We start from the raw sequence: 13,295 nt of genomic DNA, 5'->3' as shown, positions 1-13,295 counted from the left end.
TGATTCACTGATGCATAAACAGTATTAAACGATTTAGAAAGAAAGTCTGTGTGAACTTGAATGATTAGCTACCCATCAGAAATCACTGATCACAGATCAGGAATTAATGAACACTGTTACTCACTGTTTGTGCCAGTGCTGTCGAATCCATATCATAAAAGTCTGTTTGTAACGCCTGTACTGACATTGCGAATTATATGTAAATATTTGGGCGGGCAAAGCAGAGAAAGGGGAGGCAACAATTCTCGTTGCAACGTCACAACGAGGAGATTCAAGATCAGCCCGTTTGAGCTTCCATTTTCTCAAAGGCAGAGAAAGATAAAAAAAAATCTCAATTTACACCGATTCAAATTTCTAGAAACTTGGGGACCATATACAGGCTAGGGGAACTCATATTAATCTTAAAAAACCTCAGAAAGTGACATTTTCATGTCATAGGACCTTTAAGAACAGTGGTTTTTGAACATAATACTTAGGGCTAAGCCTGAGAATGTGCTAGCAATAGGAAAGCCTGCCTTAGCAAGCCCCACCAATGACTAATGTTTGTCTGTGTTAACATGCAAATCAAGAAATGTGTCATAAGGCACACTGCATTCTTTTGTGATGTTTAGTCAGAGCCGTGTAGCACACTCAGCACAAATATCAAGTCTATACTTAGAGACTGGCATCATTGTTCCTGTTCATAATTTGGTCTTGTGTTTGAGGGGAAGAGGGGGATTGTCAGTCTAAATATTCATAATGAAACTTGACAGTTTGCTAAAACCTATCCTCCCGGTCACTTTTTCTAAAGCTTATCAGTCCAGACAAATCACCCATGTGCTCTGAATCAGTTGCAAAGACCGCCTCCTGTTAACAGTTAACACTAGACTCATAAACACACACAAAATGTAACCCCCCCCCCCCCCCCCCCCCACAGTAACCTCTAATCTCATTGAAACCCTGCACACTAGAGCTCTGACAGACACCAAGTAAAGAGAAAAGCCTGTCACTTCTGCCCTGCCTCACATCGTGTCTCTGGAGCCCCATCATTATAGCCAATAAGCTGTAATACCCGCTAAACTCTTAGCATGAATTCTTTATGAGCTCTGGGCTCAGGATCGTGGTGTCTGAGAGACTCCTGCCATTCGATTTGCAGTGAAAGTATTTGCTCTGGCAATCTAAACACCTCAGTCAGTTATGTGGAAGTCCACTCCAGAGGATTGTCTCCACATCTAGGCAGATAAGTAATGGAATGGGGAGTAATGGAATGGTCAGAAATATTGAGTGAATATGGTTAATATTTCATTTCCCCCAACTTTGCAACCTTATAAACATCTAAAATTAGCTCAAGAATGTTCAAGACTGTGATTAGATTATCCTGTCTAACACAATAACTTTGCATGCTGTGCTGGTTATTGTAGGGGTTGTTTACAGGAAGGAGGACAGGATTTGTTTGGCCCACCTGCTGAGGTTGTACCCATAATTCATTGAGCCACCTTCTGTTATGCTGGAATCAGGCTGGCCTGTGATTGCTTTGATCAGCGTTTGACTTCCGCCCCAGTGTTTTTAGGACCTGCTGAAGTGCTGAGGGGATGGATGAAAAGGAGAATGAAAGGAGTGCATGGGTGGAGGACGAGCTTCTTTAGAAATGCTTTGCTTGTATCAGCGTGTCAAATCACCAACCATCTGCAATCCCTTTGAGGGAACAGTTGAGAGGCCTGATCGATTTTTCTTTTAACTTAGTCTTTGTTGGTAGCACTTTTCACTAGTGCTTACTTCAGTATAGTATAATGATGCGTGCTAAAGAAATTCTGCAGTTTCTAAAAAGACTTCAGTTTTCAAGTGTGAATTTATTAGTGCTGCCTGCTAAGACGAGCATCTCTATTGGGTCAATGACAGATAGCGAAAATGGATGATCTTTTATTAATTTAGTTTAAAACTCATGTTCCAAGTTCTTAAATATGTACTATTTTATGTATTCAAGTTGGATTCTTTTGAAAAAGCAACACATTAAAACTATTTTCAGCAAATGTTTCAATTCAATGAAAAATGTTATATGGTGTAGACATCAAGCTAAAAGTAAAACATCTTCCTTATAAATGCTAATACATGTGACTTTACACGTTTGACAAATTATTGGATGGCTGTATTACCCTGGCATTTCTGACTTTATGCCCCCCCCCCCCCAATAAAAACACTATATTAGAGGTGAATTCATTGTATGTAGGAATTTGGTGTACTATTGAATTAATTAATAAATCTAGGCATCCTAGCAGTTTAGTGACAGTATGTAACTTGTCCTCGTACATTATATATATCTTTTTTTCTTTCTCTCTCTTCAAGAGATGGCGTGGAGGGCCCTGGCAGCGTTGTCCCTGCTGCTGTGTTTCAGCTCATCTTGCTGTGACGATACTCAAGATCATTTCTTGTCTGATACCGTCATCAACAATGTCGTTCAGGACCCGCAAACGGGCCGAATTTACGTGGGTGCCATTAATAACATCTATCAGCTAAACTATGACCTGCTGAAGGAAAGCAGTGCTGTAACAGGCCCTAAGAAGGACAACCCACACTGCACTCCACCAATCACTGCACATTGCACTGATGCAAAGGATATGGACAACATCAACAAACTCCTGCTGGTTAACTCCGCCAATGGCAACTTGATTGTTTGTGGAAGCCTTTTCAGGGGCATCTGCTCTTTGTTAAACCTCAACAGTGTGGACAAACAGGTGTACTACAGTGACACTAAAGGCGAGAAGACATACGTAGCCAGCACAGAGGAGTCTGTTACCGTTGTGGGAGTAATTTCTTATTTTATAGATGCTGATACTAATGCAAACCTCAGTGTATTTCTTGTAGGTAAGGGCTATGGTAGCTCAGACAGTGCGAAACTCATTAGCACCCGTTTGCTGCAGGAGTATGGAGACATGGATGTCTTTGAGAACATTGTTGATGCTTCCACTGTGCAAGCTAGTCCTTTTGTCCAGCGTTACCTCCACGACTTTCGTCATGCTTTCAAAGACAATGGCTACATCTACTTCTTGTTCTCACGTACTCCAGGCACCAGCGACAGTAGGAATAGCACATTTATAGCACGTCTGTGCGAGAATGACCATCATTACTATTCTTACACAGAGCTCCAGCTTAACTGCTCCGTCAAAACTGAACAACAGGAGAACACATACAACAAGGTCCAAGCAGCATATCTGGCCAGACCAGGAGAAGTTTTGGCTAGGGAGATCATCCCTTCGAATCTCAACGATAAAGTTCTGTTTGCTGTGTTCAGCGCGGATGAGGATGGTGGCCATTCTGCCTTGTGCATGTACCCGCTCAGCAGCATTAATGCCAGGCTTAAGGAGGTGATTGAGTCCTGCTACATAGGAGAAGTTCTGGAGGACGAGAAACCAAAGACCGTTTATTCACCCTACATCTCCAAGCCCGAGGCCATCTGCAAGACCAAAAGAGACGTGAGTTGTTGTGTTGCTTACAATTCTGGTTCTATTTTGTGTGGGCCTTTATGACCCTTCTGAATGTGGTATGTGTTTTCACCCAACAGAAGGAAATGGTGAAGGCATATAAGTGCGGTGCAGAGTTCCTTCCATCTCCACTAGCCAGTAAACCTGAGTACGCTCTGGCTGTCAAACCCATCTACACCCGAAATGACATGCTGACAGCTGTAGCTGTGGCAGTGGAGAATGAGCACACTGTGGCATTTTTGGGAACCAGTGGAGCAGATGTTTTAAAGGTGAGTCCCATTCCAGGGTCTGGTTTCTATCCACTTTAATTTTCACTAAATCCCTTGAGGTTTGACTGCTGTGGTGGTCTAGCTTGGTCATTAATAATACAGGCTGGTATCCAAAAGGTTGTTGGTTCAAAACCAAGAATGGGTGATTTACAGTATGAGCTACAACCACTTGAGTAATAGACTTAACCGTAGGACTTGCTCTAGCTGTACTTCTCATATAATACAGTGTTTACAGTACAAGTAAGTTGCTTTGGATAAATGTATTTACCAAATCCATTAATTAATTAACTTTCTGCTTGCAGGTGCATCTTAACCCCAGTCACCTTGGTCTTTATAACAAGATTTCAGGGGAACGCGCAGATGGTGGGGTGAACAAAAACCTCTTTTTTAATTCAAATTTGGATATCTTGTACATCACGACTGGCAGAAAGGTTTGTTTATAAACACATCCACAACTCATATATCACATTGTGTCAATAGAGATGGTGCACTAGTTAAAACCTGTCTGAATGATGTAGGCTTGCCAACCTTGATGGATTTTTTAATGAAATGGTGCAGACAACATATAGAGATATCTTGAAATATTGCATATGACATCCCTAGACTCTGTAATCTGCCACAAAATGTAACAGCAGGCTGTGTCACATTGTTTTAGCCAATCGGAAGAATTTGGGGCGCTCTTTTCCCATCAGTCATTTTGCTCATTCACATGGCCCATATATTAGAAGCAGGAAACTCAGCCTTAAAGTGGATCACTTAAGTTAACTGCCATAAGCTGCTTCATAAATTGAGTTTGTTGCACACAAATCTTATTTTGTAAGGCAATGCTTCTGATGTTGCTGAGATGATATGGTAAAAGTTTTGGGTCCTAAAGGTATGTCAAAAACTGCTTGGCAATGGACCTTTTTTTATAATGTGAACTCACCTCAAACTCTTAATACAAAAGCTGAACCTTCAAGTCACATATGCATTAGTTATTAGGCATCTTAAACTAAATAATTTAACAATTTTGTCATTCAAAGTATGTGGCTGGTCTTATTTGCTTCTCTTTTGTTTAGATCACCAAAGTCCCAGTGCAGGCCTGTGAACAGAAGAATGATTGTCAATCATGCATCTCCCAACGGGACCCATATTGTGGCTGGTGTGTGTTGGAAGGCCGGTAAGTCTTTTAGACTCATTTTATTACAAAAAGCACACCATCAATTGGGCATTCTTGTCCAGTAAAAGACAGGACAAGTAATGACACTGCCATTCTACAACAGAGTTTAATATTTCTACTGTCAAATAAACTTATACCAATGGACCATTTGGGGGTCATCATTATTACAGCATTCTTTAGAATACTGAGCAGTTTAGTGATCTCAATTTGAAATTGTTTAACTCTAAAATATGGTGTAATCAAAGTCTTAAACGTGCAGTATGGAATTTTTGGCCACCAGGGGTCATTCAATCAAAATAATAACATAAGACGTACTTTGATGACGTCAGGAAAGAGCGTAAGACTCATGGGAGTTGTTGTTCATTGGAACACGCGCTCTGTCGCTTCCCACATTCCTCACTCATTCTAACTTAGTATTTTGACAATCACGTCTTTTCGAACGGAGAGATATATGAATTATGAGACCCCTATCAAATCAATATTCCATCTAGCTAGTAGTAATATATGTTAAAAAACACGGTCGCCTTTCGTTAATAATTATAATTACGTTATACTATGATATCGAACAAGTTAGTGAACTACATTTGAAGCTACTTTACCCAGCTAGATATAAAACAAATGTAGATTTACATGAGAGCTAGTCCGTCTGCGTTTTACACAAGACATCATCGTTTCACAAAATATACGGATAGATAAAGTTAGCTGAATGGATGCATACCTGTTTATCAGAATCTAAACGAGTTCGGCATCTCTCTGTAGTTTCAGCTCGTCACGAAGCTCTCTCTATCTTGGAAATGCAACTCCAACATTTACCCGTGTCTTGTTGCTTCTCTTGTCCCAAAACCATCTCGGGTCATTTATTTCACCCACACGTTTGCGCTTCACAGAACATGCGGGCAAAGCATAATCATGATCCATAACTAAGTTATTGATTGAGGTTTAAATACGAATATAAACAATATAAATATAAAATATAATAGTCTCGATCAAGGCTAGCTACTACTTTTTCTTCTTCGTCTCTTCTTTGCTTCTGTTCACCTTTGTATTTGGCGGTTCCGCAGGAAGTTAGATAAACTAGAGGGGTCAAAGTTTATATGACGCCATAGACAGGCGACAAAACGGAAATAAAGAAACGTGCCGTGTCTTCTAATTAAACTATAATTTTCTCCGGATTTGAAAGTTCGTGGAAACTGTCGGGATGATGTAAGTACACAACTAAAAAATATATATAACATAGATATAGTGATTTCTGCTATTTCTAAAGCAGAAAAATTACATATTGCGCCTTTAAGAGTTGCTGGTTACATTTTAGCAAGCAGTATGTGGAAGATATCTACGTGTAGTCCAGTTAAAGTGAATGCAGTGTGGCTTATTACCTGTGTTTGTCTGCTTTTCACCTGCAGTTGTACTAGAAAAAAGGATTGTCACAAAGGACTAGAAGAGAACGCTTGGTTGTGGAGTCCAAATCAAACATGTGTATCTATTAAGTCCTTTAAGCCCCCCAACATGAGCTGCAAGAAAACAGAAAGTACACAGGTACTAAAGCATAACATGAACATGAACACGCACACACACACACACATTGTGATAAAGTTTGCCATTATTTCAAACCCTAACCTCTTAAGGATTGACTCAGGATTGATATTTACTGGCTGTAACAGATCCAGTCTGTGAGTCTAATCCTTTTTTTCATGAGATGACATGATGAAGTTACTAAACAACTGAACTGAAACTATCATTTCATACCACATGAACGCACAGAGCACTTTTCATGCATTTCTAATATGTCTCAGAAGAAACTCAAGTGGTCATGGTTGATTGAAGAGGCTTCCTGTATAACATTATTCACTTCCTGGATCAGTGGTAATGAATAAAGGCAGTATACTTCTAACTTGTTTACTACTCGCTAAATTCTATATTATTTCAAATTTCTTATTACGTATTTCAGGGGAAATACAGTTGTGAAAAAACCTAGAAATGTAAGGAAATTTTAACATTGTGTTTATCGCAACTAAAATTTATGGTAAACAATAAAACCTTATTAAGTGATTGAAAAATATTGTTAAAAAAATTAAATAAAAATATTATCTTTTAAAACATTTTTTCTTGCTTGTTCATCACTATTCAGTATTTAAAAAAATTGGCATTCAATAATCATAAACAGTTAGAAAATGTATACAATGTATATGTATATAATGTATTTCCTGTTCAAAATGTGCGAGAACTGATGTTTTTCCTCATTCGTTCGTTCATTCACTTGTTCGTTCATTCATTCATTCATTCATTCATTCATTTATGTTTGTATTTATTTAGTTATTTCTTAAAACCTTATTTTCTGGTTAAAACTTGCAGGTGATGATTGACATCCCCTCCCTCCCCAGTATCAGCAGTTCTTATAAACTCCACTGTGAGTTTGATAGCTACAAAAGTCTAGCAACTATGCAAGGCACAAAGGTCATCTGTGAACTCCCGACCTCTGAGAACATACCACCCACACCTGAGACACAAGGTGAGGGCATCCTCTTTGCCTTTAACTAAATAATCACCTACTGTGAAGCCATCCTCTCGCTGCCTCCTTTACTCACGAAACAAACAGATGGTGTTTGTCTTGCAGAATGCCTGAAAATTATTTTGTAATTTGCTAGTTTTGTGATTTTTAATTTGGACACTGATCAAATGAAAACATTACACTGAAGCTAAATCTATTACCAGGTAGATTCTGAAGTTAAACTTATTGATTCTAGAGTTACATAAAACTTTTATCAGGTCCTCCTTTCCTCGGGAATCAAACCCACAACCTTGTCGTATCTAGCAACTATTGAGTTGTAGAAATTCAGAATTGTTCATATGAAATTTTCCCACATAAAAGCTGATATGATTCCCATTTCACATGGTTCTAGAGTTACAGAAGTTTTATCAAATCATGATTTTCTGGGGAATCAAACCCATGACTTTGCAGTTGCTAGCACCTTTTTGAGCCTTACAAGTTTAGAATTGGCTATATGAAATGCTCTTGCCTAAAAACTGATATGATTCATATTTCCCATGATTCTAGAGTTAAAAAAGCTTTAATCAGGTTTTACTTTCCTTGGGAATCGAACCCATGACCTTAACGTATGTACTGTAGCACCTCTTGAGCTCTTGAAATTCAAAATTGGTTGTATAAAATGTTCTTGCATAAAAGCTGATATGTTTCCCATTTTCAATTATTCTGTAGTTACAACAGCTTATATCAGGTTGTTTTTTGGGGAAATTGAACCCATGACCTTGGTATATCTAGTTCCTCTTGAGCTCTAGAAATTAAAAATTGGCCTTATACTCCTGCTTAACCCTCTCAGGCTCAAATTAAGTTTTAGTAACTTAGTAAATTTAGTAACATATAGTAAAGTTTTTAGTACTCCAGATTCATAAAATATGTATCTGGAGTAATACATTTTTTAGTTACTTTACTGTTGCAAATCTGCAACGCCTGCCTTGAGAGGGTTAAAAGCTGATATGATTCCTATTTGCAATGATTCTGTAGCTACAAAAGCTTATATCAGGTTGTAGGTTCTTTGGGAATCGAACCCATGAACAGAACTTGCCATATGAATTACTATATTTCCTAACAGCTCAAATGATTCTCATATGCATGTGTGTAGATTTTGTGGCAGTGCCAGTGAAGATCACGGTTAATGACAGCATTGAAGTGGCATCTAGTAAGTTTGAGTTCTACAACTGTGCAGACGTGGTAAAGAGATCGGAAAATACACCGTGAGTACCAGGCAGTGTTTAAGACATGTGTCTTCCGTATAGCATTTCTTTAGATTAATCTTTTGACTGGGTGGTTGTGTGTCCTGCAGATGCATTGCATGTGTGACCAGTAAGTGGGGCTGCCAGTGGAACATTCAGGATCACACGTGCAGTGATAGAGATGACACAGTCAAGGGTGATCATATCATACAACACATGCAGGTGAGTCATGTTAGGAATAGTGCATGTATATGTAAATTAATATGCCTGTTTGTGCTTTAATTTATGGTGAGCAATCAACTTTTGGTGACAAAACAGGACTAATAACAGTTTTATTTTATTTATTTTTATTTGTATGATTCTTGCAGAGTGACAGTTGTCCTCAGTTTGAGATGCCAGAACCTCTGCTTATTCCTGTAGGAATTAAAACCCCCATCCAATTTCAGGGCAAAAATTTGAAGAAATATGAGGTAAAATACATGCATTACTTATTATTGTACATAGTGTGGTTATGTTTAGTATATTGGTGTATAAAATGTATGCATGGAATATCCTGAGGTTTTCTTGAATATTTGTATGTATTTATTTATTTAATTAATGTATTTTTATATGTAAAGAATAATTTCTAATCTATTAGACATTACTGAATTATGCTTACTGAATACAGTGTATAAATGTATGTGAGAGATTGATTTAATTAAGTGATTTTACACTATAAAAAAAGTCTTTAAAAATAGGGCTTGTTGTACTGTTAAGAAATTTTTTTTTCTAGTATGATTAACTTATACCACTTCATATAATGCTAGCAATAACTACATAATTTATCACAGAACCATAACCATTGAGCAATCAGAATCAAATATTTCAGAGAGCAATATATTTACCAAATATCTCTTTGAGAATATTTGTCAGCTATTTTTGTCAGATTTTTTATAGTAAAATACCTGTTTTTAGAGTCTACATAAGCAGCAATACTCTTTCTTCATGTTTCTCAGAAAAGTACCTTTCAGATCGGCACTGAGCTCATGAAACAGGTGGACGAGGTGACTGAGTTGACTAAAGGGTCAAAGTACAGATTTGAGGGATATAAGGTCAGTACACTCAACTCGTATTCCTCCTTCTATTATGTCTCCCTCACTTTCTACTTCTTCTCTGTTCACACATCGATTTGTTTCTGGAGTTTGAGCAGCAGCCGATATGGCATTCCCAGCTATTGAGCTGCACGTGTGTGTAGGGCTCAGTCCTGTGTGTGCATAACAAACACACAGTGATCAGGTTCACAAAGACATCATGTTGGCAAGGGGAGAATTTGCTGCAGCGCACAGTTGTTCCACATGCAATGATGTGTTTGTGTGTCTGTTTCTTAAGTGACACCTTTCTACTGTTTTTATGGCAGTTTGAATATGACAAAGAGCCAGAGGTGAATGTGACATTCTACATAGAGGATAAAAGCATGGACAGGAAGATTGACAGCACCCTCAGAGGTACATTTCAATGAATTTTCATCATCATAGCTCAGAAGAAGCCACAGTAAACATGTGGATTGTCAATATATGGCAAGGTTGTGTATGAACATCTGATAAACCTCTTATAAAATAAGCAGATTAACATATGTTATATATCATTGGCGTCTTGGAGACTGATCTTTCGAATCTTGTTTTTGTATCCAACTAGTAATGGTTTAGACATGTTTAGCAGATGTGGACTTTGAAAATTGCATGTTTTTTTAAATAAACAAGTTTTCATTTGGGGGTGAAATATCCCTTAAACTACTTAAAAGAGCATTTATGTTTCTTCAGAAACATTTTATGTGCATTTTTTAACTGGAAGATGTCATTTTGTAAGTGCTCATCTACTAAACATGAACTATCCCTTTAAGCTATACTAAGCTATTCTGCAAGGTAGGCTATTAACTAAATGCACAGCAGTTATCTACATAACATTAAAGCCAATATCTTTTAAAGAGTTGTGTTGATCTGCCACAAAAACAATGAGCATCAAAAATCTTTGTGCTAGATGTGACTAATAAATCACCACATAAAACAGTAAACAGACTAATTTGCATAACTCACAATTTCAGGAAAAAAAATAGTGATCAACAACAGTCTTTTTTTGTAAAGACAATGAATTCAGTGTCAGTTCTCTGAATTGCTTTGTTTTCCTTCATTTTTCTACTCAGTGGTGCTCTACAACTGCTCTGTTAGACGTGAGGACTGCAGTTTGTGTAAGAACGCTGATCAGAAGTATAACTGCGTGTGGTGCGGCACAACAAAATCCTGCATCCACAGAGACCTGTGCACACAGGAGGAGGGACAGTGTCCTCCTCCAACGATCACTGACGTGAGGACTATTCTTCTTGTCTTTATTTTCTCAATTCTGTCACTCAACATTATTTTGAAAGTTGCTAACACTAAATTCAATTATGCTTCAAGCTAAGCTAAAAATGCATCCCAAAAATATCTCATTTGCGTGACGTCAGCGATTACTAATCTCACTATTCCCAGTTCAAATGCAGTTCATAAATTTCTACTCTTCATCTTCTCTAGAAAACACCATTTCTTTTCATCCTCTTCTCCATTTTTCATGCCTAAATGATATATAGATGGCTGCGCTGGTAGGCACAAACTCAGTCTCTCACTCTAGTGTTTTGTTGAATCCATCTGAGACTCTAATGATCGTGCCGCCTGCGCCTGATGGTGTTTTATTATTTGTCATCTGGCAAATGATTTTCTCCAAAGCAGCTAGATCACTAAGGGCACAATGGTTATGGGTGATCTTTGTAACTCTATAGTTTATGATATTGAAGATTATAGACCTCTTTTAACTGTGCTGTTCTGCTTTCATTCCAGATTGTTCCCCAGTATGGGCCGTTACATGGACAGATCTCTGTCACAATAAAAGGCTCAAACTTGGGCATCAAGCAGGAGGACATTAAGAGAATCACTGTGGCTGGAGTGCCTTGTACTCATCAGCCGGAGAGATACACCGTCAGTACCAGGTACAGCATGATATTAGAATGAGTATGTTTTGTAATGTTATAGAAAACAAGTAGGCCTATGTTAGAAAGAGCGGTTTAGCTTATATTCTGTTTCTACCCATGTTTTTTCAGTGTTGTGTGCGAGATTGGGCCTAGTATTGGCAGAATATCTGGGCTAGTGGAAGTGGAGGTGGAAGGAGGGAGAACAGGACAGTCCAAAGTGCCTTTCACTTACAGGGTAACTGCTTTCTCTATGATTAAATCTTTGTGGCTGTTTAGTATCCTGTTTGCCTTTTTTCTGTGTACATTTCTGAATGCGATTCTAATGATTGAAGTCCTGAAACAAACAGCTTAGACTCCCTTGCTGATCCAGTAGTTGTTTCTGGTCAAGCTAGTGAACTAGCTTTGTGATGCTTTAAAGGGGGGGTGAAATGCTCCCTTTCACTCAATATCCTGTTAATCTTGAGTACCTATAGAGTAGTACTGCATCCTTCATAACTCCAAAAAGTCTTTAGTTTTATTATATTCATAAGAGAAAGATAGTCTGTACCGATTTTTCCCGGAAAAACACGAGTGGCTGGAGGCGTGACGTGTGGGCGGAGCTAAAGAATCACGAGCGCCAGTAGGCTTTTGCGTTGAGAGCGTTTGGAAGCTGTGACATTACCGTGAGTAAAAAACATCATCCAAAACAAACCATGGCTAACAGTCAGATTCAGCACATATTTATGATCCAGAATCAGATCCAGAGGCTGAAATTTAACAAGAGCAGCATCAGCAACGACGTCTCTATGTGGTATGTATTGAAACTGTCAGGGGCGTAGCAAGCTTTTCAAAAGTGTGGGGGATGGATGTGGTTTGTTTATAAACAATAAAAATGATGAACACATTGACAGAAGGGTACAAAATGCAGGGCTTAAAGTTCTCTGGCACTGTGTGGGATTTCCGGCTAGCAGCGTTTGGCTGGGAAAAAAATAATCCTACATTAAAAAAAAAAAAAAAAAAAAAAAAAAAAAATCAGAAAAGGGGAGAAATAAAACGCAAAATCAGAAAAGGGGAGAAAAAAACGCCCACACAAAGCTTTTTCTCTGGTGGTATAAATAATGTAACAATTTACTGTTTTTAAACATTAAAATAATATACACTTTTATTTCATAGTTCTTCAACAGGTATGCAAACAATATCCCAATAATAGCAATTAGCATTAGTCTAAAAAACGAAATATAATACCGAAAACACTCGACATGTCAACAAAATGATTAACAGAACATCTTCCCAAACACATATCAAGCTTATTTAAAAACCTCTAAAGCATAAACACTCATTCAAAGTACCTGGAAAAGGGAGATGTAAATAACCATAAGTTCCCGCCTCCTCAGCACGAGCTGACCGATTACACCCCAAGAGAGGCGGGACTTAAGGCAGAACAGCCAATCATGAGCCGATCACACTCAAAGCCGGTGTCAAGTTTGAGAGGGAGTGGGGAGGAGGCAGCCACGGCGAGCGCAGACACAGAGCGGTCAGAGAAACGGAGGAACGACTGTAGTAAGGCGTTTGTGCAAAACTGCGGAAAACTGCAGAAAATGTGCGGGTGTCGAACCCTCTCACCGGGAAAAGTGTGGGTGTTAAAACCCCCACATCCCCCACGGGTGCGACGCCCCTGGAAACTGTATATATTTGCTTAGCGGTTTTGGAAAATGAAC

At 38.5% G+C, this 13,295-nt stretch overlaps 1 protein-coding gene across 2 annotated transcripts in view; it reads left to right on the top strand.

Annotated features, from left to right (window-relative positions):
• LOC113063919 (plexin-B2-like) overlaps nt 1-13,295 on the top strand; it is a 139,594-nt gene that overhangs the window by 111,863 nt on the left and 14,436 nt on the right. For both annotated transcript variants that reach the window (XM_026234354.1, XM_026234362.1), the window contains 14 exons: nt 2,323-3,449; nt 3,539-3,727; nt 4,030-4,158; nt 4,786-4,886; nt 6,290-6,422; nt 7,239-7,395; nt 8,528-8,639; nt 8,729-8,840; nt 8,987-9,088; nt 9,614-9,709; nt 10,015-10,102; nt 10,798-10,958; nt 11,468-11,616; nt 11,728-11,833. In XM_026234354.1, the coding sequence (XP_026090139.1) occupies nt 2,323-3,449; nt 3,539-3,727; nt 4,030-4,158; nt 4,786-4,886; nt 6,290-6,422; nt 7,239-7,395; nt 8,528-8,639; nt 8,729-8,840; nt 8,987-9,088; nt 9,614-9,709; nt 10,015-10,102; nt 10,798-10,958; nt 11,468-11,616; nt 11,728-11,833 (2,762 nt within the window). The remainder of the gene's footprint in view (nt 1-2,322; nt 3,450-3,538; nt 3,728-4,029; nt 4,159-4,785; nt 4,887-6,289; nt 6,423-7,238; nt 7,396-8,527; nt 8,640-8,728; nt 8,841-8,986; nt 9,089-9,613; nt 9,710-10,014; nt 10,103-10,797; nt 10,959-11,467; nt 11,617-11,727; nt 11,834-13,295) is intronic.

This window comes from Carassius auratus, chromosome 4 (genome assembly GCF_003368295.1).
Source record: "Carassius auratus strain Wakin chromosome 4, ASM336829v1, whole genome shotgun sequence".
Classification (NCBI taxonomy): domain Eukaryota; kingdom Metazoa; phylum Chordata; class Actinopteri; order Cypriniformes; family Cyprinidae; genus Carassius; species Carassius auratus.
This window is presented reverse-complemented; position numbering and strand designations above follow the sequence as displayed.